General features: G+C 26.2%; 5 protein-coding genes across 5 annotated transcripts; 3 read left to right on the forward strand and 2 right to left on the reverse strand.

Moving 5' to 3' along the window:
• Positions 1–346: 346 nt before the first annotated feature.
• On the forward strand, positions 347–898 carry OCT59_012356 (uncharacterized protein; the record flags this gene model as incomplete). The annotated part of the gene is made up of 3 exons (XM_066134398.1): positions 347–659; positions 745–789; positions 873–898. 3 exons carry the CDS (start codon positions 347–349, stop codon positions 896–898), a joined length of 384 nt encoding a protein of 127 aa, XP_065989668.1.
• Positions 899–7,792: 6,894 nt separating this feature from the next.
• OCT59_012357 (uncharacterized protein) lies at positions 7,793–9,238 on the forward strand (the record flags this gene model as incomplete). Its single annotated transcript, XM_025312907.2, has 1 exon — positions 7,793–9,238. One exon carries the CDS (start codon positions 7,793–7,795, stop codon positions 9,236–9,238), a length of 1,446 nt encoding a protein of 481 aa, XP_025188620.2.
• A 5,143-nt stretch (positions 9,239–14,381) lies between these two features.
• OCT59_012358 (uncharacterized protein) lies at positions 14,382–16,263 on the reverse strand (the record flags this gene model as incomplete). The annotated part of the gene is made up of 7 exons (XM_025323364.2): positions 14,382–14,407; positions 14,494–14,529; positions 14,604–14,633; positions 14,704–15,538; positions 15,613–15,671; positions 15,957–16,092; positions 16,156–16,263. The coding sequence occupies 7 exons, from the start codon at positions 16,261–16,263 to the stop codon at positions 14,382–14,384; spliced, it is 1,230 nt and encodes a 409-aa protein (XP_025188621.2).
• A 4,238-nt stretch (positions 16,264–20,501) lies between these two features.
• Positions 20,502–21,137, forward strand: OCT59_012359 (uncharacterized protein; the record flags this gene model as incomplete). Its single annotated transcript, XM_066134400.1, has 4 exons — positions 20,502–20,506; positions 20,605–20,909; positions 20,978–21,022; positions 21,103–21,137. The coding sequence occupies 4 exons, from the start codon at positions 20,502–20,504 to the stop codon at positions 21,135–21,137; spliced, it is 390 nt and encodes a 129-aa protein (XP_065989669.1).
• A 1,981-nt stretch (positions 21,138–23,118) lies between these two features.
• Positions 23,119–24,384, reverse strand: OCT59_012360 (uncharacterized protein; the record flags this gene model as incomplete). The annotated part of the gene is made up of 1 exon (XM_025312909.2): positions 23,119–24,384. The coding sequence occupies one exon, from the start codon at positions 24,382–24,384 to the stop codon at positions 23,119–23,121; it is 1,266 nt and encodes a 421-aa protein (XP_025188623.2).
• Positions 24,385–27,998: the final 3,614 nt, after the last annotated feature.

Consider the following 27,998-nt stretch of genomic DNA (forward strand, 5'->3'; position numbering starts at 1 on the left):
TACCGCATTTGGACTTGCCAGTATTCATGAAAATGAAGTAGTTCATCGAAATTTACATTCTGGCAACGTATTAAAGAATAATGTTCAAACTTGTATAACTGACGTAGGATTATGTAAACCTGCGGATTATAATGAATCGGAAAATACAAAAAATGGTATATATGGAGTTTTACCTTATATTGCCCCTGAAATTTTAAGAGGACAAATTTATACAAAAGCCGCAGACGTTTATAGTTTTGGAATAATTATGTATGAAATAATTTCTGGGTTACCCCCGTACTACGATGTAAGACATGACGAAAATTTAGCAATAAAAATTTGTCAAGGGCTCAGACCAAGGTTTAATATGAAAATACCACCATTAATTGTGGATTTAATTAAAAAATGCTTGGATGCAAATCCATTAAATCGACCGGACGCATTTGAAGTTAGAAAAACTATATACCCATGGTGGCATGATTTTGAAGATCAAATAGAATTAAAAAAACAAATTAAAGAAGCAGAAGTGAGTATGAAAACCAGTTCTGCATTATCCTATGAAAAACATCCTGGAGCTATTTATACAAGTAGATTACTTAGTTTTGATAATCTTCCTGAACCAAAGAATTCTGATAATTATTATGAACAAAATGATAATATAATAAGCATAGAATGTTCAGGTATTTAAAGATTTTGTTTATTTTTAAAAAAACTTTCGAAATAAATTAAAAAGAAAAATTAATAAATTTTTATTTTATTAATTAGAATTTTTCCAAATTGATATTTCTCAATTAAAAATTAGTGATAAAGGTATATTTTAATTTTATTAATAATCAACCAATGTTTATTTTTAAAATTGTTCAATTCTAATTTTTTTTTTTTTTTTTTAATAGATCAAATTAGTGAATCCGAAGGTTAAGACAAGAATTTTTTCTATTTAACATTTAGCCGTTATACAAAACGAGCCTTGGAATTTTTTAATTATTATTATTAATAATTTTTTTCTTACTTGTCATTAATATTCAAATTTTTTGTTGACATTAGCTTTATTTGAAGTTGAAATTGACATCGTTTATATGTCATTTTTTATAAATTAGCTAATGAATGAGAAAGAACTATGTTACACAATTTTAAATTGTAACTTTTATTTTTTTTAAATTAATTAATTGATTTTTTTTTTATTAATTTTTTTTTTTTAAATTATAGTATAGAACCTAGAAAAATTTTACTCCCTTTACGTTTTAGACGTTTTAGACATAACGGAAATATCCGTAAAATTTAAAAATTTTATTCTAAAAAATTTGATAAATTCCAGACAGTATATTCATATACTCAGTATTGCTTAAATTTATCTTTCATTTTTGTGAATAAATAATTTTATTTTCTTTTTTTCTAAAAGAAAAAAACAAACTTCAAATAGACATAATCATACGATTTTTGTGCTAGCGAGCTTAGATTATAATAAAAAATTTATAACGCCTATATGCAGTATAATTAACTGATTTATTTTAAGTAAAAATCAAAAAAAATTTTTTGCAAAAAAAAAAAAAAAAAAATACAGACTCGATATCCATATAAATAATAATACTTTAATATATGGTTGAGTCTTCGACGGTCTTTGGTCCAGGATTTGAGTCCAGGATTTGAGGATCGACTCGGACCGGGACCGATTATTTAAAATTTTTCATCTAATATTAATCAAGTTTTTACATTGAAATGTCAAAATTTTCATATTTTAGTATTTTATAACATCAATATTATTTTGATTATTTTGATTCCTTGTTGATTTCTTTAAAAAAAAGTTAAAAACTACGAGAAATATTTCGTATTTTAGCAACTATTTATGTTATATGATCGGCATGACTTTTTTTTTTATTTCAACGTATTTTATAAAATTTTGTTAAAAATGGACCAGCATTTATTTCTTGTTATTGTTAGAAAGCAAATCACATGACTAACAATAAAAATATATCAAAAATTTTAGGACTTCCTCTATTAGGCGATATGACTTTCAAATAAAACCTCAATGAAACGAAGGTAATAAATAATAATAAATTAACGCTAAAATTTTTGCCAAATATACGCTGTTGTATCATATATAAAATAAATTTAAAAAATTTAAGGATGGTCTTTTTGGGACCGGATCAGGCCGGACTGATCCATTAGAAGACTTCTACTCAATGATCATATAATCATTTGTATAAAAATGATTTTTTCTGTTTTTTTTTTAAACAAGATTTTAGCAATTAGCCTATAAAAAGTTTATCCGTTATTTCTGTAAAAACTCGAACCTTTTACGGATCCATTCGCAGAAAAATGAAAATAATTTGACAAATTCCGTGATATATCCCTTTTACGGAAAAAAATGGAATATAAAAAACGGATCGACTTTTTTTACAGGGTAGGCTTAGAAAAATAATCCAACGACTTGAAATATTGTTATATCCGAAGAAGAAAAAGTACAAATTAAATGTGGTTTTGTTGTGAAATCACAGGTCACTCGTCTTGCTAATAATTTTTCCGAAGTACTGTGTGATCGATCTACTTTACGATGGCTTCGATTTTACTAGCCAGTACAAGTTTTACACGAACCCACCATGATACTCTTATAGTCGAAGAGACTTTAGAACGCTAATTTAAAGATAAGTTAAATCTTTGTGTACAACATGTCTTATTATATTCGGGTCAAACATTCACTACTCTAAACGAAAGACGGATTTATGGAGTAAATGGAAGATTTCTCAACGACAGTATTTAAGCTTGTTTTAAAAGGGAAAAACACATAATAAATGGATAGTAATACTTAAAAAATATTTTGTCCAGTAAGGCAAAACGTTAAGACAGATAGGAAATCTCATCCATGCCACATTGCTGGTTAAACTAATTAGGATTTATTTATCCCCTCATCACGGCGGATTTATGAAATACCCTAAATTTGTCCGTCATGTCAAATTAAATAAATATTTGACAGTCTTTTAGTCACCAAATTTCCCAAATTTATTAGTGAACAGTCAAAAATGAGCCCTAAAAAATTTTTTTGTACCCCAAATCTTGCGTCTAACCAATTTTTCCGTTACCTAACCAATTTTTCCAGTGTTAAAGGTGCGTCATATTTGACATTTTTTAGGAAAAAAGCTTAATGTTTCTATAAGTCAATTTTAATTCCCGAGGGAGCAGCAGGGTTTTTGCCAAATTTCATAAATCCGCCGCAATGTATTTCCTTTATACCTCCTAAATAAATCAGGCTAGTTCGGCATGAATCTCTTTATGGAAAGCCAGGACAAATAAAATTGCGTTTATTTTTACGTTTATTAAATGCTTGTTTAGCGCTTAAAGTGTGGTTTTAAATGCTTAAATTTTATTTTTAAGCATTTATTATTTAGATTTCCACATTAAATCTTGTGTTACGAAAGAGAATTTTTATAGAAATAAATAAATTTGTGAAAAAAAAATTTATAAGCGTTTAATTGAAATCCCATATTTGTAAAAAAAGAATTATAAACGTTTAAATGTAAAAGTAAACGCTTAAACCATACTTTAAGCGTAAAAATATGCGCACGTCACTCATTAAGTCAATGAAAGGTTGTAGCTTGTGGTGTAACTCGATATTATATAAAATTTCTATGTGAGCATCTGCAATGACGCTATTGACGTAACCTTGTTACGGCAGTTCTCTGTTTGGGAAAATTTATTTTTTTTATTACATCAAATTTGTCAACTGGTGAAAAAAATTGTCAACTTTAAAATCATAACGGCAATTGATGCATATGTGAAACGTACTATATATGGTAAAATATCGTATAGCCATTGATAGGATCATGCAGATATATTTTTATTAGGAATAGCAATAAAAAAATATGGTGCAGATGAAATTTTTATAGGAAAAGTTTAATAAAGCTTAAAAAGTGGATTAAAAATAGCATAAAAATGAAATTTATAGGAAACTAAATAAACCCGTCAGAACGATAGCACTTTTGGGCTTCGGTTGCAGGATCGAATGATTGGATGAAAATGGACCACGTTGTGACCATTTTCACCAACCAATGAAGGGCTCTGTAACCGACATAGCTGCTCCCCATCCAATAATAAATATATCAATTTATTTATTCTAAACTACTGATAATCCGAAAATCTGACAGCCGTTAAACTTTAGTTAATTTTTGTCAAGTGTCCACTATAATTTGAATTTTGCTGTAATGTTCGCTGTTTCGTACAAATTGATACAAATTACAAAAGTTGCTTATAATAAAATTTTTTTTTTACCTTTTTAATGTTTATTATATCGGTATAACATTTCCTTTTTAAGAATAATTAAAAATTATATTAATTGCTTCGTTACGATTGTGCTTCCTTGATTTTGAATGCAATCTTTAGTTACTGGTTTTAGCTTATTGTATGGCATGATCCGAATAATCCGATAAATTTAAAATTCATTTTACGAGATTCTAAGTTTAGGATTGATAATTACTTTATCGCTATAATGAGGAATTTTTTTTTCATTTAACAATTACCTGTCGTGCGTCGCCACAAATAATGTGAAACAAAATTTTGTAGATCACTAACTAATATAAAAATTAGCCACAAAAGTATGTTACATAATCAGCCACATCTCGTGATCCGGTTAATATTCGGATCTTGCATTTAATTTATCCGCCATTTAATTTATCCGTAAATTTACAAAAAATCGGCACTCGGCTGCTTTAAATTAAGCGAAAACTCGGTTAGATCCGGCAATTCACTTCTAAATGATTTTTCTCGTTTTTATTGTGATACAAACTATTTTAATATACTTTTGGGAACGGAGAAATTTTTTTTCTTGAACCGTGCAGTAAAAAAAATTAATATAAATACAACCATAATTTTTCAAGTCCTGGCTGTATCAAACTACAAGAAAAAGAAAAATAACAATAAGAAATTATTAAATATGATTTCTCAACTATTAAAATTATTCAATAATTTTGATTACCTTTCATTGATAGGTATCATATTAACAATCTACGTGGCACGGTATTATTACAAATATTTTACTCGTGTCAATCCCTTACCTGGTCCTTTCCCATTCCCACTCGTTGGAAATTTACCTCAAGTAATTTGGCATAGTGGAAATCTCAAAAAATTTTTCGAATATAATCACAAGAATTATGGTGACATATTCGAAGTCCAATTGGAATCACGACTTATAATTCTAAATAAATCAGAATATATTGAAAAGATTTTATCAGCTTCAACAAAAAATCCATATATTAAAAGAATTGCTGATTCTAATACTCAAGGACCTCAAGAATTAGGTATTTTCGGAAAAGGAATAATTCTAAATCAAGATTATCAATCATGGAGATATAATCGTCATTTTTTTACACAAGCTATCTTGTCACCAAAATTTGCTCAAGAAGCTACTCATTGGACAAACGAACTTTTCAATGAATTGGAAGGTTATTGGGATAAATTATATCTTAAAAAAGAAACAACCAATGAGAATAAAAAACAATTGGATTTCTCTACATGGTTCAATCAATTTACAAATGATATGATTTTCAAAATATTAACTGGTGAAAGATCTTATACAATGGCGGGATATTTTAATACTCTTAGTGACAATGAAAAAGCAGAACGTCCAGAAGCAATAATTGATGAGACTGTAAAATTAGTTGATGCAATTCGTAAACAAGTTTTAGGTTTATTATTTTTTCAATTTGTCTCTCCTTTCTTACGACATTACGTTCCATTTTTTAAGGGTAAATCAGATGAGTTACTTCAAAACGCGAAATTTTTGATTCAACGAATGGAAAGCATTATTAAGAAACGTAGACAAGAAATTGAAAATACGCCATTAGATAAACCTTTGTCAAATGATATGTTGACATCAGTCATTATTGCGAATACAACTCGTGATGTTAATGGTAACGAAACTATGAGACCTATGACTGATACTGAAATTCGTGGCATTATGCTTGATGGAATAAGTGCTGGAACTGATACAGTAAGTACTATTTATTATAATTATTAAATATTTATATAAATTAATATTTTATTTTTTTTTGTTACTTTCGATAGACTGCGAATCTGATTTCATTCATTGTCTATTATCTTGCGCATAATCCAGATGTTAAAAAGAAGATGTTAGATGAAATTGATGGCATTTTCCAAGGGGATAAAACACGTCCAATTACTGAAAATGATTTCAATAACTTAAAATATTGTAAAGCAATTGTAAATGAAGTGGCTCGCATTTATCCGGTTGTAAATTCGTTTGCAAGATGTCTTGAAAGACCCGAAGAAATAGCAGGCTATCAATGGCCAGCCGATACAATGATTCGTATCAATATTGATGCTATCCATAGTAATGGAGATTATTGGGAAGAATATGATAAATTTAACCCTGATAGATGGATGGCTGAAGGTTTTGAGCCAAAGAAACATTCATTTGTCATGTTTGGTGGAGGGTTAAGAGTCTGTCCAGGAAGAAAGTTGGCAATAGTTGAATTAGTTTGTTTGATGGCTTTATTATATAGAAAATATGAAATTAATTTGGTTGATATGGAATCTTCCTTAAAAACTAAATCTACGCTTATAACTGCTTGTACTGAATTATTAGTTGAAATTAAGCTAAGAGATTAATATTTTAATATCCCAATATTTTTGATAACTTTTTTTCTTCCGCTTTTTCTTCTTTCTTATTTTTGATTTTAAGGTATTTAGACTTTCATTCACCGTTAATTTATGTGATCTTAATTTTAAAATTATGTATTGTTGCGTATTTCGACAATAAATTTCAACATTTGTCAATTGTGTCAAGTTTTTTTTAATTTTTTGATTTTAAATTTTCTCCAGGAAATTAGTTAAAAAAGGTATTAATTAAGCCAGTATAGTATATGTGCTGTATGATATTCAATCTATAACAGTAGTAGTACGCAAATTCTATTTAGTAAATTAAAACAAAAAATAAATATATAATTTTCTAATTTTGAGTAATTTAATATTTTCATAATTTTACTTCTGCTGGAGCTTTATAATTTATTATTTGTCTTTCAGCTAATTGCATTTTTTTGTACTTTAATTTTTTGCAAAATGGTATGATGCCTTTCAATCTCAAATAAATTATGTTCTTATTCATTATTATCGTCAACTTTAATTTTTTTTTTTGCTCTTAAATTATCATCATTTTTTATTACTGAATAAAGCTTTTCTTCATAATTATTAAGAATAAATAAATACAATGAGAGAATAAGATCACCTGTAAAATAACATAACTATGAATTTATGAATTTGCAGATTTATGATTCATCATACGGATCAACCTTTCTTATATATATACACTAGATTCGAAATTAATTCTACTGTTTATTAGTAAAATTTCGTTTAAAATATTTATAATTATTATTTACTAGATAGACTCCTAATTTTTTATCACTTTTTGCAGATTTTTTTTTTAATGCCATTATTTTCGTTATCAAAGGATTTACGCAGATACAAATTGACTGTGCCGATTAATTTGTCACATGACATTTAACGAAAAATAACATAATTATGGAGGTCATAAATGATCGGCAAGATTTTGGCCTAAAATAAGTTTCAGGGCCGGAATTATGATAATGCCGGCCAGTATCAAAAAAGACAATAAAATTTAGGCCGGAACTATCTAAAAAGGCAAGATTTTCATGAAAATTTTGGGTTTTTTTTAAGCGACCTTTTTATGTATTTTTCGGGGTCCTCAAGAACCCATGACCTTTATGTTTGTAACACGATCAGCGCAATTATAAATAACGAACTTCCCTATGAAGTTTTACTTATTGTTGTATTTAAAAAAAAAACAATGTTTCAACTTCCCGCTGATTGCTTGAACGAGATTTTTGAACACTTTGAGAATGACAAATTTACTTTACATTCATGCATGTTAGTTAATCGTTATTGGTGTGGTGTTTCTGTGAGAATTTTTTGGAGAAATGGCCAGAATTATAATACTTCGAATTTAAATACTTTAATTGCTTGCCTTCCAATCACATCAAAAGAAATTTTATATAATAATGAAATTATTATTTCAACCTCAACTTTAAAAACTCCCATTTTTAATTATGCATCATTTTGCAAAGTTTTATCAGTTAATCGAGTTTATTATAAAATTGAAAAGCTTCTTGAAAATCAACAATATATTTCACCACAAATTCTTAAATATTATACACTTATAGTAGCGCAGGAAATATTTCAAATGTTCATGAATGAAATCTCTTCCTTAAGAAGTTTCTCTTTTTATTCATATCCAGACATGACTTTTAACATATATTTTATTGGAGCAAAAGATTGTTTAAGAAATCTCACAGAATTATGTTGTAGTTCAGATATTTCCCCCGAAATATTTTATCAACTATCTCAAATATGTTATAATATACAATCTCTTACTATAGGATTTGAAAGAACTATTGCACATGGAATAGCAGATTTAATTTCTGTTCAGAGAAATTTGAAAAGCTTTGATATGATTCTATGTCATGGTATGAGAATTAATGAACAGACAAATATAATTTTTTCAACATTATTGAGAAAATTTCCTAATACTTTAATTAAATTGAATGTTTATGTAAGAAATAATTGTTTTTCATTACTATTTATTGCCAATTTATTAAATTTACAAGAGCTTAAATTATCATTTGATTGTGGTGAATATTTTGTTGATTTTGAAAAGTTACAATATGCTAATTTTCCACATTTACAAGTTTTAACAATTCCAGATGCATATCCAAGAGATGGATTACTAGTAAAATTCTTAGAAAACAATGGGAAAAATTTAAAAGAAATTTATATACGTGAGACGAAAGGTTGTGATGATATTTCATTAAATATAGCTATTGCTAAGTTCTGTCCAAATCTTAAAAAATTTTCTGTTGGAATTAAGAAATTGGTATCATTAAAAATAATTTTACTTTGTTGCAAAAATTTAGAAAGTATTAAAATTTGGTGTGGACGGGGATTCTTGAGTATGAAAGAAGCATTGGAAGCATTTGTGAAATATTCACAAAATGCTAACGAATTGATATTATTTCATGAATTTGCAGAACGATTTAGATTGTCTCCAGAAGAATTAGAGTCTGCTTTTATGAAATGGACAGATCGTGAACCGCAAAAATCATTTTCATTAGTAGTTATTAAATATGACGGAATTAGTTTAGATTCTGATGAAAACATTGAAATAATTAATAAATATATTAAATTAGGCGTTATTAAGAAATTTAAAGCTACGAATCTTGTAGAATATTATAATTAGACTACAGTATGTATTCATATCCTTATTAACAAAATTAAAATTTTTTATATACTTTAATAAATGTATGACCCATAAAATTATCCCACATTTCATTAGTTAAATTTTATATTAAAATACTGTACATGGTTTTTGTTAACATAAACTTTTCTAAAATACTAGTCCTTTGTATCAATCAAATATGTGAAAGCCAAGAAATAACTCAAAGAAATATAAATAAAATAAAGTGCCCAATTTAATTGAATTATATCAAAGATCGATGTATGCTTGTATTATATTCGCTATTATAAAATTTTCGTTAAATTAAGCATAATAAAATTTGATATAATATTCTAAGAAATTTTTTTTGTTAATTAATTGAACCTTATTTTTTTTTGATTAAAAATAAAAAAAGACTTTCGATTACATAACTCACTGCTAAGTAGGTGTTCTTATTATTTTAATGGTTTACGACAATTATAAATATCTACGCATGTGTGTATCCTAAGAATTTTAAAAATGATGGAAAAGAAAGAAAAGAAAATTTGCGTTTTGAAACTCTTTAATTGTACGCAGCTCACATACCTAATCTCACGTTTTATACAAGGCGTTCATTATAAGGTTACGGTACATTTCGCCGAAGCCATTTCGCCGAAAATGATAGATGATATCGATTATCACTTTAATAAAAATATTAATCGCGCAATGAAATAAAAAGATTTTTTTTTATTTATTTATTAAATTATCTCCTTGTAAATAGATGTAATAGTTACATTTTTACATTTGCTTTCTAATTATAGCAAATGTATTGATTTTGTTTTATTTTTACGCGAAGTTCTTTGATTATATAAATGTAATAGGATTGATTAAAAGTGTAGCTAATAAAATATAAACTACGATAATAAAATTATTTCATTTATATAATAATATTTTGGTAAATATAATTGATTGCGTAAATAATGAATATCGTCAAAAAATTATTTTTGTTATTGATATTATCGCAGATTTTTAGTTAAAAAGATACATGAAAGACTATTAGATAATACAAAAGACTATCGTTAATAGTTAAAAAAATTAAGCTGTGAAAGTTTATATTTTTTTATTTTAGTACATAATGTCTAATTATGGTAAAGATAGGATGGCTGAAGAAATTAGTACAACCTTGAATGATGCTGAAGACGAAATTGATGATTATGAAGAGAAAGTGGTGGTACAACCATCTACTGATGATAATGCTGACCTCAAGAATTAGAAATTTTGAATATACTTGATTTGGATTTAATGTTTGATAATTTTATTCACAAGTTGAATAGGGAAGGTGATTTGACCCGGAATTGTTAGTTCAGAATTTTATTAACAACTATTAATCGTTGTTTATATGCAAGTAAATAGTATTTGATAAAATAATTGACAATATAATAAAGATGTAAACTTAAAAACATTAAATAAAATATAATAATATTTTTAGTAAAAAATGTAAAATAGGTTTCGGTAAGTTTCGGTTATATAAGTTTCGGGTCGGGATTAGAGATTCGGAAAAATAAATGGATACCGAAAATGTAATATTTATGCTAAAATTTATGAATTTAATAGAAATATGACAATTAAATAGTATTATTTAGTCTATATAAATTAATTATAATTATAAAAAATAGTTTTTTTAACAAATGATATTATAGGTGATAAATAATTTATATAAGAAAATTTCAGATCATATTCCAACAATCCAACCTTACAAAACGGAATTAAACTTGATTGATTTTGTAAGTGTACATGACGCATAACCTTTCCCTGCGTGCTCGTTATAAAAAAATGTCACGAAGTAGCCTTTGGCTGGTGCGTGACGAATATGGAATTATTGAAAAATGAAGTACGGAGGAGTGTGACACCGATTATAAAAAGTCACACTGCTGCAGCAATAACTGAAAGCAAAAAACGTACGTATTTGGCGCAATTTATGCTTATTTTTATTATGTCCTTAAATTTTTATTTCATTAAAAATATTAATAATTTTAATTAATGATATGTATAACTAATTATATTGCAAGTTCACATTTTCCTTATTCAAAAATAAAATGTTAAGAATTTAGAGTATTCTCAATAGTGAATATAATACAAGTATTATACTTAAATTTTTTTATTGAATTTTTCGTTTTAATTTATTATATTTTAATATAGATGATAATTAATTTTGGAATCAACTCCGTATCACTTAATTTCTAGTCAAACTTTTTTTTATAGAAATGCATGTAATTGTGTTGTGTAGGCGTATGATTAAGCTTAGAAAATTATAAATTGTATAGCAGTATAAAAAATTATAATTTTTCAGTTGGATGGCATATAATATAATAATGAGATCGTGTATTGTAATTATTTAAAATCTGCCATCGTCGAATGTAGACGCTTTATAGGAGGATTTTTTTAAATACCTAACAAAACTGAAATGCATTAACCTTTAAAATTTTTTTTGTTAAAGGAAATGTCTTACCACTTTTATTTATCCTTTTCGTAATAAAAATGATTAAAAATACAGTCATCAAGAATTTAAGAGAATAGTAGTAAATTCATTATTTTTTTTGATTTGATCAGAACCCAAACAATATTTATAATATTTAGATAAAGAACTTCGGTACATCACATTTTGTATTTAACGCGCTTCTTACGAGTCACGTTACATAGTTTACAAGGAGATTCCCTGACCTATAATTTGCTGTTATACTGTAATTATGCAAACATACTTTTAAGTAAAAATTATAATTAACCAGCTTATATCTTAACTAAAGTTTAGATTCTTACTTGGAATTTAGGTAAATCACATTTTAATAACAGTAATATTTTAAATGAACACAATTACCATATTTAAATTATTAAAATATGAATGAGATATATAGGAGTGAGCGAACAACTTTTTTTTTTGTTAGTAATGCGCATTTATAAAATTGATGTAGTTACGAACTACCTAGTACTAACTATATTTTAATTACTAGCTATAACTAAATAATCTACTAGATGATAAAAAATACCTAATCTGAGAGAAGAAAGGATTACCTCAAGCAAAGTAGACGCAGAGATTAGGCTTCTCTGTTTCACCATCCCTATAAAAAATAATTGTTCATTAAACATTCAAAAAATAGTAATTATTTGTTGTTCATTAATAGACTAAAAATCATTCATTATTTGTACATAATTATACACATGATATATACATGATATGCAAAAAAAAGGAGCCCAAATTGAATGTTATCCAAACATATTTTGCTTAAATTTTGTTTATAAACTGAAAGAAATTTGTTTATTTATAAGTTTAATTAATGTACATAATTACTTAAATTTGCTTATAAAATATACTGTACATAAAGTATACATTAAACAGCAAATTATTTTAATAACTAAGTATCGCTAATCATTAACAATTTCTTCAAGGTTCTATTTCTTTTTGTGAGTTGCTTTACGAATAATTAATGGTTTCTTAACTTTAATGGATCTTTCAGCTTCTACCACCGCTGTAGACTTTCTTTTATGGGATATCTGCGAGGAATTGATTGATTATTGATTTATTAGATTTTTTTGGTTTCACTGTTGCAGATTTTCTTTTACGAGCTGTATCAACTCAACTCAATATCTATTCAATATCAATTCAATATCATTATCAATATATAAAAATGCTCCCCATACTTTGCGCATAAGAGCTAATCAAATTAGTGAATTTCTCCCTCCTTTCCGGAATAGCCAATTAGCATAGCAACCAATCACAAGAAATATCACTATTAAAATGAAGATCACCTTATATCGTTAACTATATAGTACGATCTGTATATAGTGTCAATACAGCCCATTTACCTGCAACCAATTTGTAATACTGTATGGCCTGTATATATAAGATTTTACGCTATAATACTGTGCTATAACTATCCAAAAATTTACTTTCAGTGAGCGATATATAAGCTATTTGACTAAAGATGATTGAAATTATTAAGGCGAGAAGAGGATGAGACTTCACGGTACATATAAATGATACAGTGTATACCAAGATTTGGTCACGATATGGTTTTACATCGTCACGATAAGATTAAGTTGATCATATGCTACATATCAAGGAGATCATCACCGGGTCATACAAAAATTGTAGAAATCATAAAATCATAGCTAAGTTATATTAAATGTATATTTAAGTTATAGTCAAATTGTATTAAATGTATATATAACTTACACGAGTCGAAGAAGTAGTATATATAGAAGGGAGAACGAAGGGGATTCTTAGTTTTAGTTTTTAGTCTCTATTGGAATATTTCAGATCTCCGGCGGAGAGCAACAATATTTTTCGTTTATTTTATGATTTATTTCTTTATTCATTGTTTATTAGAATTTATTATATACATTTGTTGTTATATATTGTTAATGTTTATTTTAAATAAAGTATACACCTTAAATTTGCATATATATTCGTTCTTCACTTTGTTTTACGTTCCAAATAATAAATTATTTTGTTACTATCACGAAAATGCGAAAAAAAGTGGTGGTAATAAAATCTCATTTTCCAGTAAACTTGATTTAGCTGAAAAATAAAATTAAAATTAAATAATAAGAAATTAAAGATCGAGATATCTTTTTTTTTTGTATAAAGTACCAAATATTCTAAAGTTTTGGAGTCACGTAATTTTCTATTTCGCCAATAATTAATTAAATCATGCCAATCCATCAAATTTGCCGCACAATTACTGTTAAGTACATATATACAATACGAATATGATATTTAAAAATTTTAGTCAAAGAATATTAAAATAATATAAACAACTAAAGTTTTAGACAATAAAATAGTATACGATATGATGATGTATTTATTTTATAGTTTAAATTTATTTTTATTTGATCAAATAAAGTCATGTCGCTACATTATATAATAAAAATAAAAAATTTATAAAGAAATTTACTGAAATAATATAATAATAAAATACTGAAATCAAAAAGAATTTATATAAGAAAATAGAATAATATATAATTAAAAAGAAATACTAAAATTTTTTGAACAATATACTAGTTTAAAATTGAAATAATTTATTCATCACGCGTGCGATATCATCGCTACCCTCTATTTTGGCTGGCATTACGTAATTTTGCCCAGAGCGATGCATCGCTATGGGTGATAAATAAATTTACTCCTTAAAATTTACTCATCATCGTCTTGATTGAGATCTATTGTTTTTTTAAAAAAAAATAATAATAATTAAAATATTAAATTAAATTAATAATTTCATATATTTAAAAAACAGATTGCTTACCTAATTCATTTAATTCACAATCCAAACATTCAGAAACTATTAATAAAATGAAAATAAATATTATTGTATAATAATCACAATAATCTTTAATAATGCAAATATATACTTACTTGGATTTGCTGATGACGATGAAATAATTTCTATTAAAAATAATAAAATAGTCAATAAATTATATTTTTATATTAATTTCTTAAACGTATATTTATTTACCTTGATATGAAGATGAATAATCGGTTGAATTAACTGGTTCTGGAAGATTTTCAAAATTTAAAAGTCTGCTAGTATAGATTGCTTGTGGGTGTGTTTGAAGATTTTTAGATTTATTTTCATTTGTTCTGTTTTTTAATTTATTCTCTTTAATTTTTTCATATTCTTTTATTTGATAACTAATTTCACTATTTTCATCCTCCGTTTCTGTTACATATTTAATCAATATTTGGCGTAATTCTTTAGCAGTTGGTCTATTTTCTGCTTTAGCATCCAAACATTTAATAATCAAATCTACAATTAATTTTGGTGTATCTTCAGAAATTTTTGGTCTAAATCCTTTACATATTTTAACAACCAAAAAATGATCATGAGGAATATCATTATAAGGAATTTTTTCTGACATAAGTTCATTCATTATTATTCCAAATGAGTAAATATCTGCTGCTTTTGTATATTGATATCCACGTAAAACTTCGGGTGCCATATAAGGTATTACTCCATAAATTCCTTTTCGCTCATTATCATTTACTGGTTGACACATTCCTAAATCACTAATTGATAGTACATCTTCTTCATTATCATGTAATATATTGCCTGAATGAAAATCTTTATGAATATTTCCAGCATCATGAATACCTGAAAGTCCATCTATAATAAAAAATAAATATTTTATTTTGGTTTCAAGTGTTAAATCTTCCACTAAAGTACTTCTCAAATTTCCTCCCTCAAAATATTGTAAAACCATCATATAATTTTTAGTATTTGGATCTTGAGTTATTCCAAAACACATAACAGTATTACCAGCATAAATATGACATGAAATATAATATTTAATCTAAAATCATAAATTTTGTTAATAAATTATGTATTAAAATACAAATATTAGTAAGCGATATTTATTTTAATTACCTCATTTAAAAAATCATTACTTATATTATTAGATGAATTATTTAAACTTTTCAATGCAACTTTTATTGAAGTTCGGATCCATTCTTGATTTTCAATATCCCAATGCCCAATTTTTCCTTCGGGCCAGTAAGCCGAATAAATATTACTAAAACCACCTCTAGTAAGATAGGTAACATTTTCAAAATTTTCAAAAGGTATCCATTCAAGACATTTTGCGCAAAAAAAAGCATTAAGTTGTGATTGTTGTATTAATTCATCAATATTTTTATTTCCACTAGTCCAATTTTTAAAATTTTCCTTAAATCTTTTAGCGTTACAAGGTTGACACCAAAGATATCCTGTACCTGGTTCATTACATTCTCCACATACTCCGTATAATTCTTTTCTTTTTTCTAAATCCATAATATTTACTTTTTTAAAAACGGAAATAGTTTCATCTGATTCAGTAGTTGAATCAGTTGAAAAAATTGTAGCGTGGAGCTATCAAAATAAATGGAATGTTAATAAATATCTATATTGTTTATTATATTATAATATTTTTACCTGATAATCATCATCATAATCTTTTTTCCATAAATTTTTAGCATCAGTTTTAGAATTATTTTTTATTGTAATCTCAGTTGTATCTAAATTTTGGTTTGAAATATCCATTTTATTAATATTCCTAAGTAAAAATATAACACTTATAATTTAGCGAATATACTCAATTGTAAATTTTTAATAATATTAATAATGAAAAAAAAAAATTGGGCGTCACGGTTAAATCTCATTTGTCATTAATTGCAAATCTTCCCTAATTGATATTACATAGTGAACCTAACTTAATTTTGTGTCAATGTTATGATCTCATGACTAAAGGTAAAGTTTCAGAAAAAAATTTTTTTTTCTCTGGTTTATTTCACATGTAAATGGTAAAATTTTCATAGAACTTTTATCCAAAATTAACTTTTTTACTTTTTGATAAAAAGAATATTTAATACTGTGATTTGATACCGTTTTATTTTTTGTGTTTGGTAAAAAAAATTAATTATAGTGGTTTCAAAATTATGCCGATCATGTGTCGATCATTTTTTTTTGACATTTGGATTGGACACATTTTATAGGTGTATAAAGTTTTTATATGAAAACCTGTTGTTATACCTTAAAAAAAAGTTGTTATTTAAACTTTTAAAGGTTCACAATAAAATCATACTGAAGAAAGCTGCTCTATAACAGAAAAGTAGTTTTATGAAATCAAACAACAATGATAGGATGTTATTGTACAGAATGTACAGTACATTGTATAATTATGAGTTATATATGTATATGTATATGAAATTGTCCAATAATTAGTACAGGACCCAGAAATATATATATAAGGGTCAGGCTTGAGTTTGCGTATTTTGAACTAAAAAATCATGAAAATCTTTCCTTTTTTAGATAATTTTGATAATGCCAGTCAGACTTTTATTTCCTATTATAGTAACCGACTGGCATTATCATAATTTCGGCCCTGAAAAAATGCGTACAGCTCATAGTTTTTCATCACCTGACCCCTATATTTCTGGGTCCTTGTACAATCTTTATATTAAATATTATTATTCTTTCTATATAAATACTGTATTGTTTCAATTTAATTCCGACAATTTTTTTTTATATACCTTTAAAAATTTTATATTTGAAACTGGTTATTTAGTTATTTTTTTTTGATCTACTAGCAAAAATTCCTTATTCAATAAAACATATCGAAGAAAGTAATAACAATGTCATAATATACAGGAAAGTGTTTTCCAGCTTCAATAAATAATACCTTGTTTGCAATATTCATGCTACCTTATAAATGAACTGGAATATTTTAACCCCGAATTTCTATTTTCGGTGCTAATATATTGAACTAGAACTTATTAAAACGATTTTATATAAAATTTTGTTGATATCTGAAAATGCGTTGAATACATTTTGTCACTTTCTCAATGATATTCAATAAATAAATAAATAAATAAAATTGAAAATATTAAATATTAATCAAAATTTCAACTAGCTATTAGACAAAGAAAGGTTAATCAAAACTTTTCAAGCACATAATGATTGTTAAGTAAAAACCATAATATTCTTTGATAATTTAAATGGGTTGGCTCACTTGGCTGAATAGAAAAAGTGAAGCGAAAGGAAGTTCAAAGACAATAATTTTTTTTAAGGAATACAAATTATGTGACTGACTGACAATAATTTAAATGCATATTCACTATTTCATCAATAATTATTTCTTAGCAAACTTTTCTCTTGTTTGCTATTTGCAAACTAACCTCATTGCCTTCAATAATACAAGTGGCGACAACAGGAAAATAAAGTTACTGTTTTTGCATTTGTGTGAACTTAGTATTTCTTTCTCTGCACTGTGGCATCCCTATAAAAAAAGAATGTCCGGAAATTGTAGCTGAAAACGTCCGGAAATGTTTATTTGTCTGGAATATGTCCGGAATATTGCAATATTCCGGATGTTGGAAAATTTCCATTTTCCGGAAAATGTCCAGAAAATGTCTAGGAGGGTTCAGACCCAGCGTCCAGAAAGTGTCCGGAATATTGCAATTTTCTGGACGTTTTCAGGACACACGGACATTTTCCGGATGTTTTTAGCTACAATTTCTGGACATTTTTTTTTTACAGGGTATTGTCGCTGTTCTGTTTGATAAAAAACATATATTTACTTTATTTGACCATTAAAACGTTTTCTATGGGATTATAGAAATTATTATTTATACTTCGGCTTGTAATCTAATAAAAAAATTTGGACACTCTTTCAATATCCCCTCATAATTTTTTTTTACATAATCCTAAATCAACATTGAGTTAATCTTTTCTTTCTATTTTCTCTTAACTCAATTCTCGCTGTTGATGTCGTTGTTGCTACTATGGTCCATTAGAGCCTATAGGTCCCGCAAAATTTCAAAAATTACCAAATCCTCCTGGATATTAGAACTAATTCATGGAAAGTTCTTTGAATACAAGGATTTGAAAATAAAAGTGGAAAGAACGAACCTTTGTTGTTAGATAAAGAATTTATTTGATCGACATTTGCAACAATTCAATATTATCATGAGAGTCTAGTAATATGATACAAATATTATTTTAAACGTAATCAAAAAAAAAAATATGAATTAAATCATATACATTCCATCGATTTTATCGAGCTTCAATAAGCCTAAATTTCATCTCAAAGAAAAATTATTTTATATAAATTAACGTAAAAGAACGAAAAGGATGATGTGGAATGTTGATGACTGATAATGAAGTGTGATTAATAATTAATTTTTTTTTTAAAAAAAAAAATGTACATTCTAAAGATAGTTTCATTCAATACAGAACTTTTCATGAGGTTTTAATTTTTAACAGTGCAAATACTTAAGAAGAACATGGCGTAGAATAGAAATGATAGGATAAGTTATATTATCCGTTATATTATTTGTCTTTTTTTTCCGTTCCGTTTCGGCAAATATTTCGTCTCTTCAAAAGAATAAGTTGGGCAACATGTTTACGTACATCCATGATATTTGAATATATATATACTTCATCAGTCGAACGTTCAATATCAAAGTATCTCTTTGTAACAATTTAATCGTTTTTGAACATTATACGCAAATGTTCCTTAATAAATTATAAATGTGTGATTAATTCATAAAATTTATATAAATAAGTTGATTGAATTTCAAAAATTTATACACAATTCTATAAATAGATTTCATTTTCATGAAAACTTACACAATATGAGCTACTTTAGAGTTTAGACTATACCATTTTAATTTTAGAACAAAATTATTTCTTTGTTGATATTTCCGACGCAGTAGTACAACATTTGTCGTGTTACACGAATACTGAACATAAAATGAAGCTTTTCCACATCTAAATAATTTTCTTTCCGATATTTTGACTTATTCCGTTATCTTGTTATTATAAAGTCTATTATTATTGTTTTTTTGAATAATTTATCAAACCATGAGTTGGAACGGATATTGTGAGAAATGTGAAGTAAATACGAGAAGCTATTGGTGTAAGGCATGTAATGCAAAACGGTTTCAACAAAATTTTAAAAATTGGACTAGCGGTAATAATGATATTGACAAATTTATTCAAGATACTCAATTATCAGCAACTCATTGGTCGGAAGTATTAGAGTGGATACCTTACAATAAATTTTATGATATTGAATATATTGCAAAAGGCGGTTTTGGAAAAGTTTATAGAGCAAAATGGATTGATGGACAAATTGAAAGATGGGATAATGAAAATCAAAATTGGAGACGATTTGATTCAAATATGTTTGTAGCACTGAAAAGTTTAAATAATTCAGAAAATGTTACACTAGAATTTATCAATGAGGTATAAATTTTTATTATTTAATGAAATTTTTTGATGTGATCTTTTAAAAAAAATGTATATTTAGATTAAATTACACAGTAAAATTGGCGCTTATACGATGAATGTCATTATAGCTTATGGAATAACTCAAGATCCAGAAACAAAAAATTATATGATGGTCTTGGAATATGCAGAAAATGGAAGTTTACGAAATTACTTAAATAAAAATTACAGTGAATTAGATTGGGAGAATAAGCTTAAAAATTTATTAAATATTGCATCTGGACTTGAGAAAATTCACGAAAACGAATTGACTCATAGAGATTTACATATTGGCAATGTATTAATGAATCATTCACAGACTATTATAACCGATATGGGGTTATGTAAACCTGCAGATTATAAAGAATCAGAAAGTGCAAAAAATAAAATATATGGTGTTTTACCTTATATTTCCCCTGAAATTTTAAGAGGACAAAATTATACTAAAGCTTCTGATATTTATAGTTTTGGTATAATTATGTATGAAGTAATTTCTGGATTACCTCCTTATCATGATGTAAGTCATGATGAAAATTTAGCAATAAAAATTTGTCAAGGACTTAGACCAAGGTTTAATATTAAAGTACCTCAATTAATTATACATTTAATTAAAAGATGCTTAGATGCAAATCCATTAAATCGACCAACAGCAAATGAAATTGAAGAAATTTTAAATCAATGGTATCGTGAATTTAGCAATCTAATAGAATTACAAAAACAAATTAAAGAAGCAGAAGAAATCAACCATAGTTTATCGACTAGCAGCATACCTTTAACTAATTTAGGATTAACATATGAAACACATTCTGAAGCTGTTTATACAAGTAGATTACTTAATTTTAATAATCTTCCCGAACCAAAAAATTCTGATGATTATTATGATGAACGAAATGATAATATAATTAGTGAAAATTTTTCAGGTAAATAATAATTTGCGAATAACTAAATTAATTATAAAAATACTAACGTATTTTATTTCATCATATAGAATCTCTACAAATTAATATTTCACAATTGAAAATTAGTGATGCAGGTATGTACTGTATAATGATAATTTTAACTCTTTTTTTATTTTATTATATATAATAAATAAATATTTTTTTCGTATTGCAGAAGAAACAAAAAATGTTGAAGAAATGATAGAATAAGAAATTGTAGTAAATTAGTAGGATAGTAGCTTATTTATGGTAGTAATCTTTTATTATAGATACTTAACATATCTTATCATATATTTTGTATATCTCATGATTATAATGTTACGTTTATTTATTTTATATATTACAAATTAAATATGAATTCTTGTATTTTTGTTTTTTTGATTTGTATGAAATTTTATATTGGATTTATAATATTAAAAAATTTAGTGTACTAAATGTACTTGACATATTTAACGTTCGGAAAATAAAAAAAATGAGATTTTATAAAGCCGTAATAAATAATAATCCTTTTAAATTAGTTTAATGAAGCTGGCGATCAAATAAATACTTGTTATCTCATTGTGTATGACGTATACACCGGATTCTATACTTTTTATACTTTTTTTATACCGGTGGAGTAAATTACAAAAAAATCCATCGGTATATACATAATACCTTCTTTCTTTAATCTACTAGATACTAACATACTGTATTTATAATATTAGGACGAAACAATACAATAATTAAAATAAAGTAGTTACAGTATAAGTTTATTATGCGCTGAAATCTAATGTAAAAAAAAAAATATGTTAGTAAAAATTTAAAAATTTTCATTTAAAATAATAATAAATAAATTTTTTTACCTCATTGATAAATTCAAATGTGACATTTTCTGAATTATTTAAACTTTTTCAGAGCTACAACCATGTTTTCATTATATCGTACCCACTTTTGATTATTACTATCCCATTTATCTATACGTCCATCAATCCACCTTTTGCAATAAATTTAATATCATAAAATTTATCATAAGATATCCATTCTAATGCATTAAATGTGAAAGTATGTGCAGATAATTGAGTATCTTTAATAAACTTATCAATATGATCATTATTACCACTAGTCCAATTTTTGAAAATATATTGCATTACACATACTGTACATCCATAGTTATCACATCTCTTATATTTATTGTTATTACTTGATGGCTTAATTAGCTTTTTTTACCATCAAGATTTTTTCTTTACCTACAAAATATATTAAAATTAATAAAATTATTAAATATAAAAAAGCGAAATAAAAAAAAAAAATTTTTTTTGTAACCATCCGAGATTGGCATGACAAAATCACTTACTTTGTTACACCGAAAATAACTTTATGTTACATCCGGTAAAGGCAAAAATCAGTCAAGACCCATATGATTCTCGACAATGTTCTAACTTTAATTTTGTAATCTGGTCTACAGAAAAAATTGGATTAACGATAATAAGTTAATTAAATTTACTATTTTTTCATTTATTTTCAATTATGAAATATCAATTAACAAGGATCCTATTTATAAAAAAATATGGTATATATTTTAATATTGGCCGGTTATGTAGAACGTCATTCAGTCACTTGACAAATAACCACGTGGCATAATACATTGTCATAGAAATCAACTTATTTTCTAAATTAGAAATTTTGCCTTGCGTAGTTAAATTTGGCCGTCGTTTCATACCATATTTTTACTTGTGTGACTTAGAATACTTGCCTAGCTTTTTTTGAAATTTATAACTAATTTTTTTAAAATTAAAATAGAAAGTAAAAATGATTCAAAGAAAATTTAGTTAAAATTTTTTGTATTCACTATTTTTTGACCTAATGGGATTTATTACATACAAAACCTTAATTACTGAATTGATTTTTTCAATATAAATATAGAACTTATTGTTTAGAATAAGAGTTACATACTGTACATACTATTCAGGAAAATAATAACAAAATCTATATATATATAAAAAAATTTACGTTTATACATTTGTAAAAATTTAGGAAGAGATAATCCATTTTTTTCCCTCCACTTTTACAATTTTCACTGCTCATCCTTCACACATTTCGTAAAAGTCATTTAATTTTTCCTAACCTCCCACGAATCTGTGTATTATCAATTGTTTGATTTTAAATAAAAAATTAAAAATATTTGATGACAATAAGAAATTGGTTATTTACCTTAATTTTCAGTTAGGAGGGACAGAGTAACAGGAGCGATAGGGTCGGTTCCCATGGAGTCTTCGGGAGTTGTTTTAGCTTTTTTAGTGGTTTCGTGAGGTGCAGAAAAAGAGTCAGAACGATCATTACTCAAAGAGCCACTAGAAGCCGCGAGACGTTGGGCAGTAGCTGAAGCGGAGTTTTTTGGTGGCTGACTTAATCTATCTTTACTCAACACATCATTCATTAGTCTAGTATAATTTTTGCAATCCTCTGCCACATCTTTCCATCTTTTTTCAATTTGATTAGCAACTTTATATCTTTTAATACGTGCATTTTCATTATTAAATCTCGCAAGGTTATCAATAAGATATTTAATACTTTCAATTTGTTCAGACCAAAAATCTTCTATTCTACCAATTTCTATTACAATTGAATATAAACCATCACCAACTTGATTTATTTTCTCAACCAAATTATTTCGTTCATGTTTCATGGCCACATCATTACAAAAAATACCAGCTGATCCAGTTAAATAAACTATTATAGCAAGTAATACACGACTAGCTAATGCAGAAGCCCCGAAAAAAAACAATGTCCCAAATGTTGTATAAATAGGATGATCCTTAAGTAAATTTAATGTCTTAACCAACAACTTTCTAATTGAGGATTGTTGTACCGAATCAATTTTATGAGGAAATTCATTAATATCATTAATATATTTTAGTAAAAAATTATGAATTTTTGTTAATTTCTCTTTCATTCCAATAGTTTCATCATCAAGAATTCTATTTAGCTCAGTTTCATCAATTTCTTTTGAATCTTCTCCTATAGTTTTATTTAATTTTTCTCTGACTTCAGTTTCGTCAGTTTCTTTTCTTATAGTTTCTCTAGATATTATATTTTTTAATTCTTTAGTTGATTCATAATTCTTTTCAGATTCTTCCAAAAGGTCCGTCAATAAATATAAATTTTCTTCATTAGTATATTGATCAGGATTTCTAAAACATTCAACGAAAAATAAAATATCAACTGAAAAGGTCAATAAATCATCACTAGATTTAACTGAAGCTTTAATAAATTCACGAAAAACTTCACGTTGTTCTCCAATTGCTTGATTAACAATAGTCATAATTTCACTATTATTAATCATTATATCTTCTGAACATTTTTTAAAATTTTCTTCGATAGTTTGTCCAAGATTTCTAATATAGTTTGGTTCTATATCATTCTTTTCGAATACATCGGATTCAGTAGATAATGATGAAGTTCCGTCAATATTCGTCATTTTGGTTTTTTTTTTCCGAGAAAATTTTGAAAAAAAAAAAATACAAAATGAAATATATATTCGTCAGGACAATTGTTACAAAATTGATTTAGATCGTAAATAGTATGTACCGGTCGTACCAACAAAACCAGTTTTATTATATACGCCAACTTAATGATATGCAAGGCGTACAGAATACACAATAGACAGAAAATTTTGCATTGTTTTATTTAACTGATTTTGGTCGATAATGGATTAAAGTATTAAAATTCAAGTGATTTTTTTTTAATACATAGAATAATTAATATTATTTTTTCTTGAGAAAAAGAAATTGCACATTCGTATGACAGGACCCAGAAATATATATATAGGGGTCAGGTGATGAAAAAATTTTTTTACTATGAGCATTTTTTCAGGGCCAGAATTATGATAATGTAAGTCGCTTACTATAATAGGAAATAAAACTTTGACTGGCATTATCAAAAATTTAATAAAAAAGGAAAGATTTTCATGATTTTTTTAGTTCAAAATAAACCTGACCCTATTTCTGGGTCCTTGTACGACTTTTTTTTTTACATTAAGAAACCGCTAAACTTTTTTATTATTAAAATTCAATATTCATTTTCAGTCAAATGAAGTTAATAAATCGCCAAAATTGTTCGATCAACACTGACAACGTAATGTAATAATGGCACGTAATAATTCGTGCTCCAAATTTCAACAAATTTATTAAAAAAGGAAAATTGGTTTTAAAAAAAAAATTATTATTTTTTAACTATTTTTTGAATTTTTACCAATTACTAAAAATTTTTCATAGTTAGAAATTTTTTATTATTTATTTGATACATATGAAATCTCAACTCCTTTATCACAAATGAAAGTTCCATGGTTAAAGTTAATACTCAACAAACTGAAGATAATGCATTATCTCAACTCTTTATTATACATGAATGTTCAATAGCTCAAAATAATATTTACATATCGAAATAATGCATTATCTTTATTCAAATGTAATATCTAGATTATATTCCAGCTTAAAAAATCACAATCATTCTTTTAATTACTCCCGTAAGATGGCAAGATATGTATTCAGTTTTTATTTCTTTCATGAAATAGCTTTATTACATTATCAATCTTCAAAATTTTTGATTAATAATATTTAGTTTTTCATTGTTAGAATTTCTGGATTGGAAAATATATATTAATAATTTATTCATTTATCTTTTAATTACTTGAGATATTTCATAATATTCTAATTTACTGGAATTCAATAATATTATCCACTATTATAATAATTCCAATTATTAGAATAAAGACAATATAAATTACCCATATTAGGATCTTACAATAAACAGCATGTCATGTATAATTAACATAACCTAATTTTGTAGTAGAGATATTTTTACCATCTATAAAATTAAATAAAAAAAATGTATGTAGTATATTTATTTCCAACCACAATTTATATAGTACTCCAATCAAGTAAATTAAATCCTCCAATTAATTGTGATGAACCTTGAATTTTTGCTATTCAAATAGTAGCTCTCTTGCTTATTATCACAATTCATAACTTCTATGAAATGATTATTAAATTCATCCTTACTTGAATGATATAATAACATAAAATTATAAGGAAATTATATTATGAAGAATCTTTTTTACCAATCCATGAAGAAAAAAGAGGATTAAAGTTTGAAGATATGCCAAAAGATTATGAATTAAATCTTGTGGTAACCTATAGGATCAATATTATAAAATCTAATTAAAGGAATAAATAAATCTATGTAATAATTTTACAATTTTTTAATATCTTTTTAATCCTAGTTTATTAGGATCATTATTAATATTTCATATCAAGCAAAACATCAGTTTTTAAGTCGCTACAATATCTTTCATTTCAAGTTGAAATTTTCTTAACCATGATTTCAGGCATAAAATGAAAATTATCTAGTTCCCTTTACTATTACTTAGTAAGGACACGTTATAAACGCGTAACTTATCAATATTAAATATTTTACGTTAAATAATGTTGTAACGCGATTTTTACTGCGCCTTTTATAAATTTATGGTGGGAGTATAAAAAATGTACTCATTATATTGATCATATTGATCATATGATCATGCATAAAATTTATTATTTTCTAGACCAATTTAACTTATTAAAATTAAAATTCCGAAATTTCAATGTAAGATGATCATGATTAAATTGAAACCATAATAGGCGCAAAATATTTCGGAGTATTAACAATAGATAATAGGTTGTGGCTTTTAATTATGTATTACTTAATCATGATGAGTCATGTTTACATCCACAAGATTTTTATTTATATGGAAAGCTTGTGCAACAAAAAATAATATTTATACAGTCCTTTTTCTTTTTTATCTCTTTTTTCATGAATAAATAATATTTTTTCTAATATTATTTCAATATTTTTTTAGTATCGTTTTCCCTATCCCTCCTTTCCTTTCGTTTTCCCCTTTCCCCTTTTCTCCTTCATTTTCCCCTTTTCCTTTCGTTTTCCCCTTTCTCTAATCAGACAAAAAGATCTGCGCTAATGACTTTGGAGTGGTTTCTTGTCTTCTCCACATTTTCCTTCTCAAGAGTTGAAATTTTTGGCTCATTATACTTCGATATTTAAGGAATTTTAGAAGTATGAAAAGAATAGAAAGGTGAGAACTGTTAGACTAGACTAGCCTACTTAAGTGAAGTCAACCAATGGACCTGGTCATTAAAATAGAACAAGTGGATGCAATGATAAGGGAGTTACGGCAACTCTATTGAGCTGGGATTTCAATCAATAAAAATGTGTATCTAACGCGTTTTTATATATAATAAAATGTCATACAACTTGTTATATTATTTATGATATGTTATATTACATATGAAATGTCATGACTCATGAGTAACTGAATCTTTTTTTTTTCGTCAGGTCTATAAATCTATAATGGATACTGTCTCACGTCTATTTTAATGATGTCTGAGAGAAGTTCGTGGTGCGAAGCAATAACCTATTGCTGTGTCTTTGTCAGATCACTTGATGAATCATGAGACTAGGTGCAGTATACATCTTCTTTGTGTTACTAGCCTTAACACTAGACAACAGACGAAAGCTCTCTGAATGGAGAATTACCCAGTTTTCTAGATGAGTGCAAAGTGGTTCAGGAGACTTTAAAAGAGGTGTGTTTTTTTATTTTGCAGAGTGAGTGTTTGCTTGTGTTGGTGAACGGTGGTGGTGGGTAACTAAGAATTACCTGCTTTTTGTTTTAATTTTTTTTATTTTATTTTATTTTATTTTTTTTATTTTTTTATTTTTTTTAATTACTTATTCACTAAATAACCAACTCAAGCAACATCTTAACTTTGTTATTGGTAAAGTCTGCTAATTCTAGAGAAGGAATTAGCTATGTCTTCTTTACCATTAAATAAAAATTTGCACATTATTAATAATTTCTTCTTTCTAATAATAGGTAAATGTAGAGATATACAATCACTGACTTCAATTTTTTATTCTAAATGAGTGCAAAATGATTCAGGAGACTTTAAAAGAGGTGTGTTTTTTTATTTTGCAGAGTGAGTGTTTGCTTGTGTTGGTGAACGGTGGTGGTGGGTAACTAAGAATTACCTGCTTTTTGTT

This window comes from Rhizophagus irregularis, chromosome 2 (genome assembly GCF_026210795.1).
Source record: "Rhizophagus irregularis chromosome 2, complete sequence".
NCBI classification, from domain to species: domain Eukaryota; kingdom Fungi; phylum Glomeromycota; class Glomeromycetes; order Glomerales; family Glomeraceae; genus Rhizophagus; species Rhizophagus irregularis.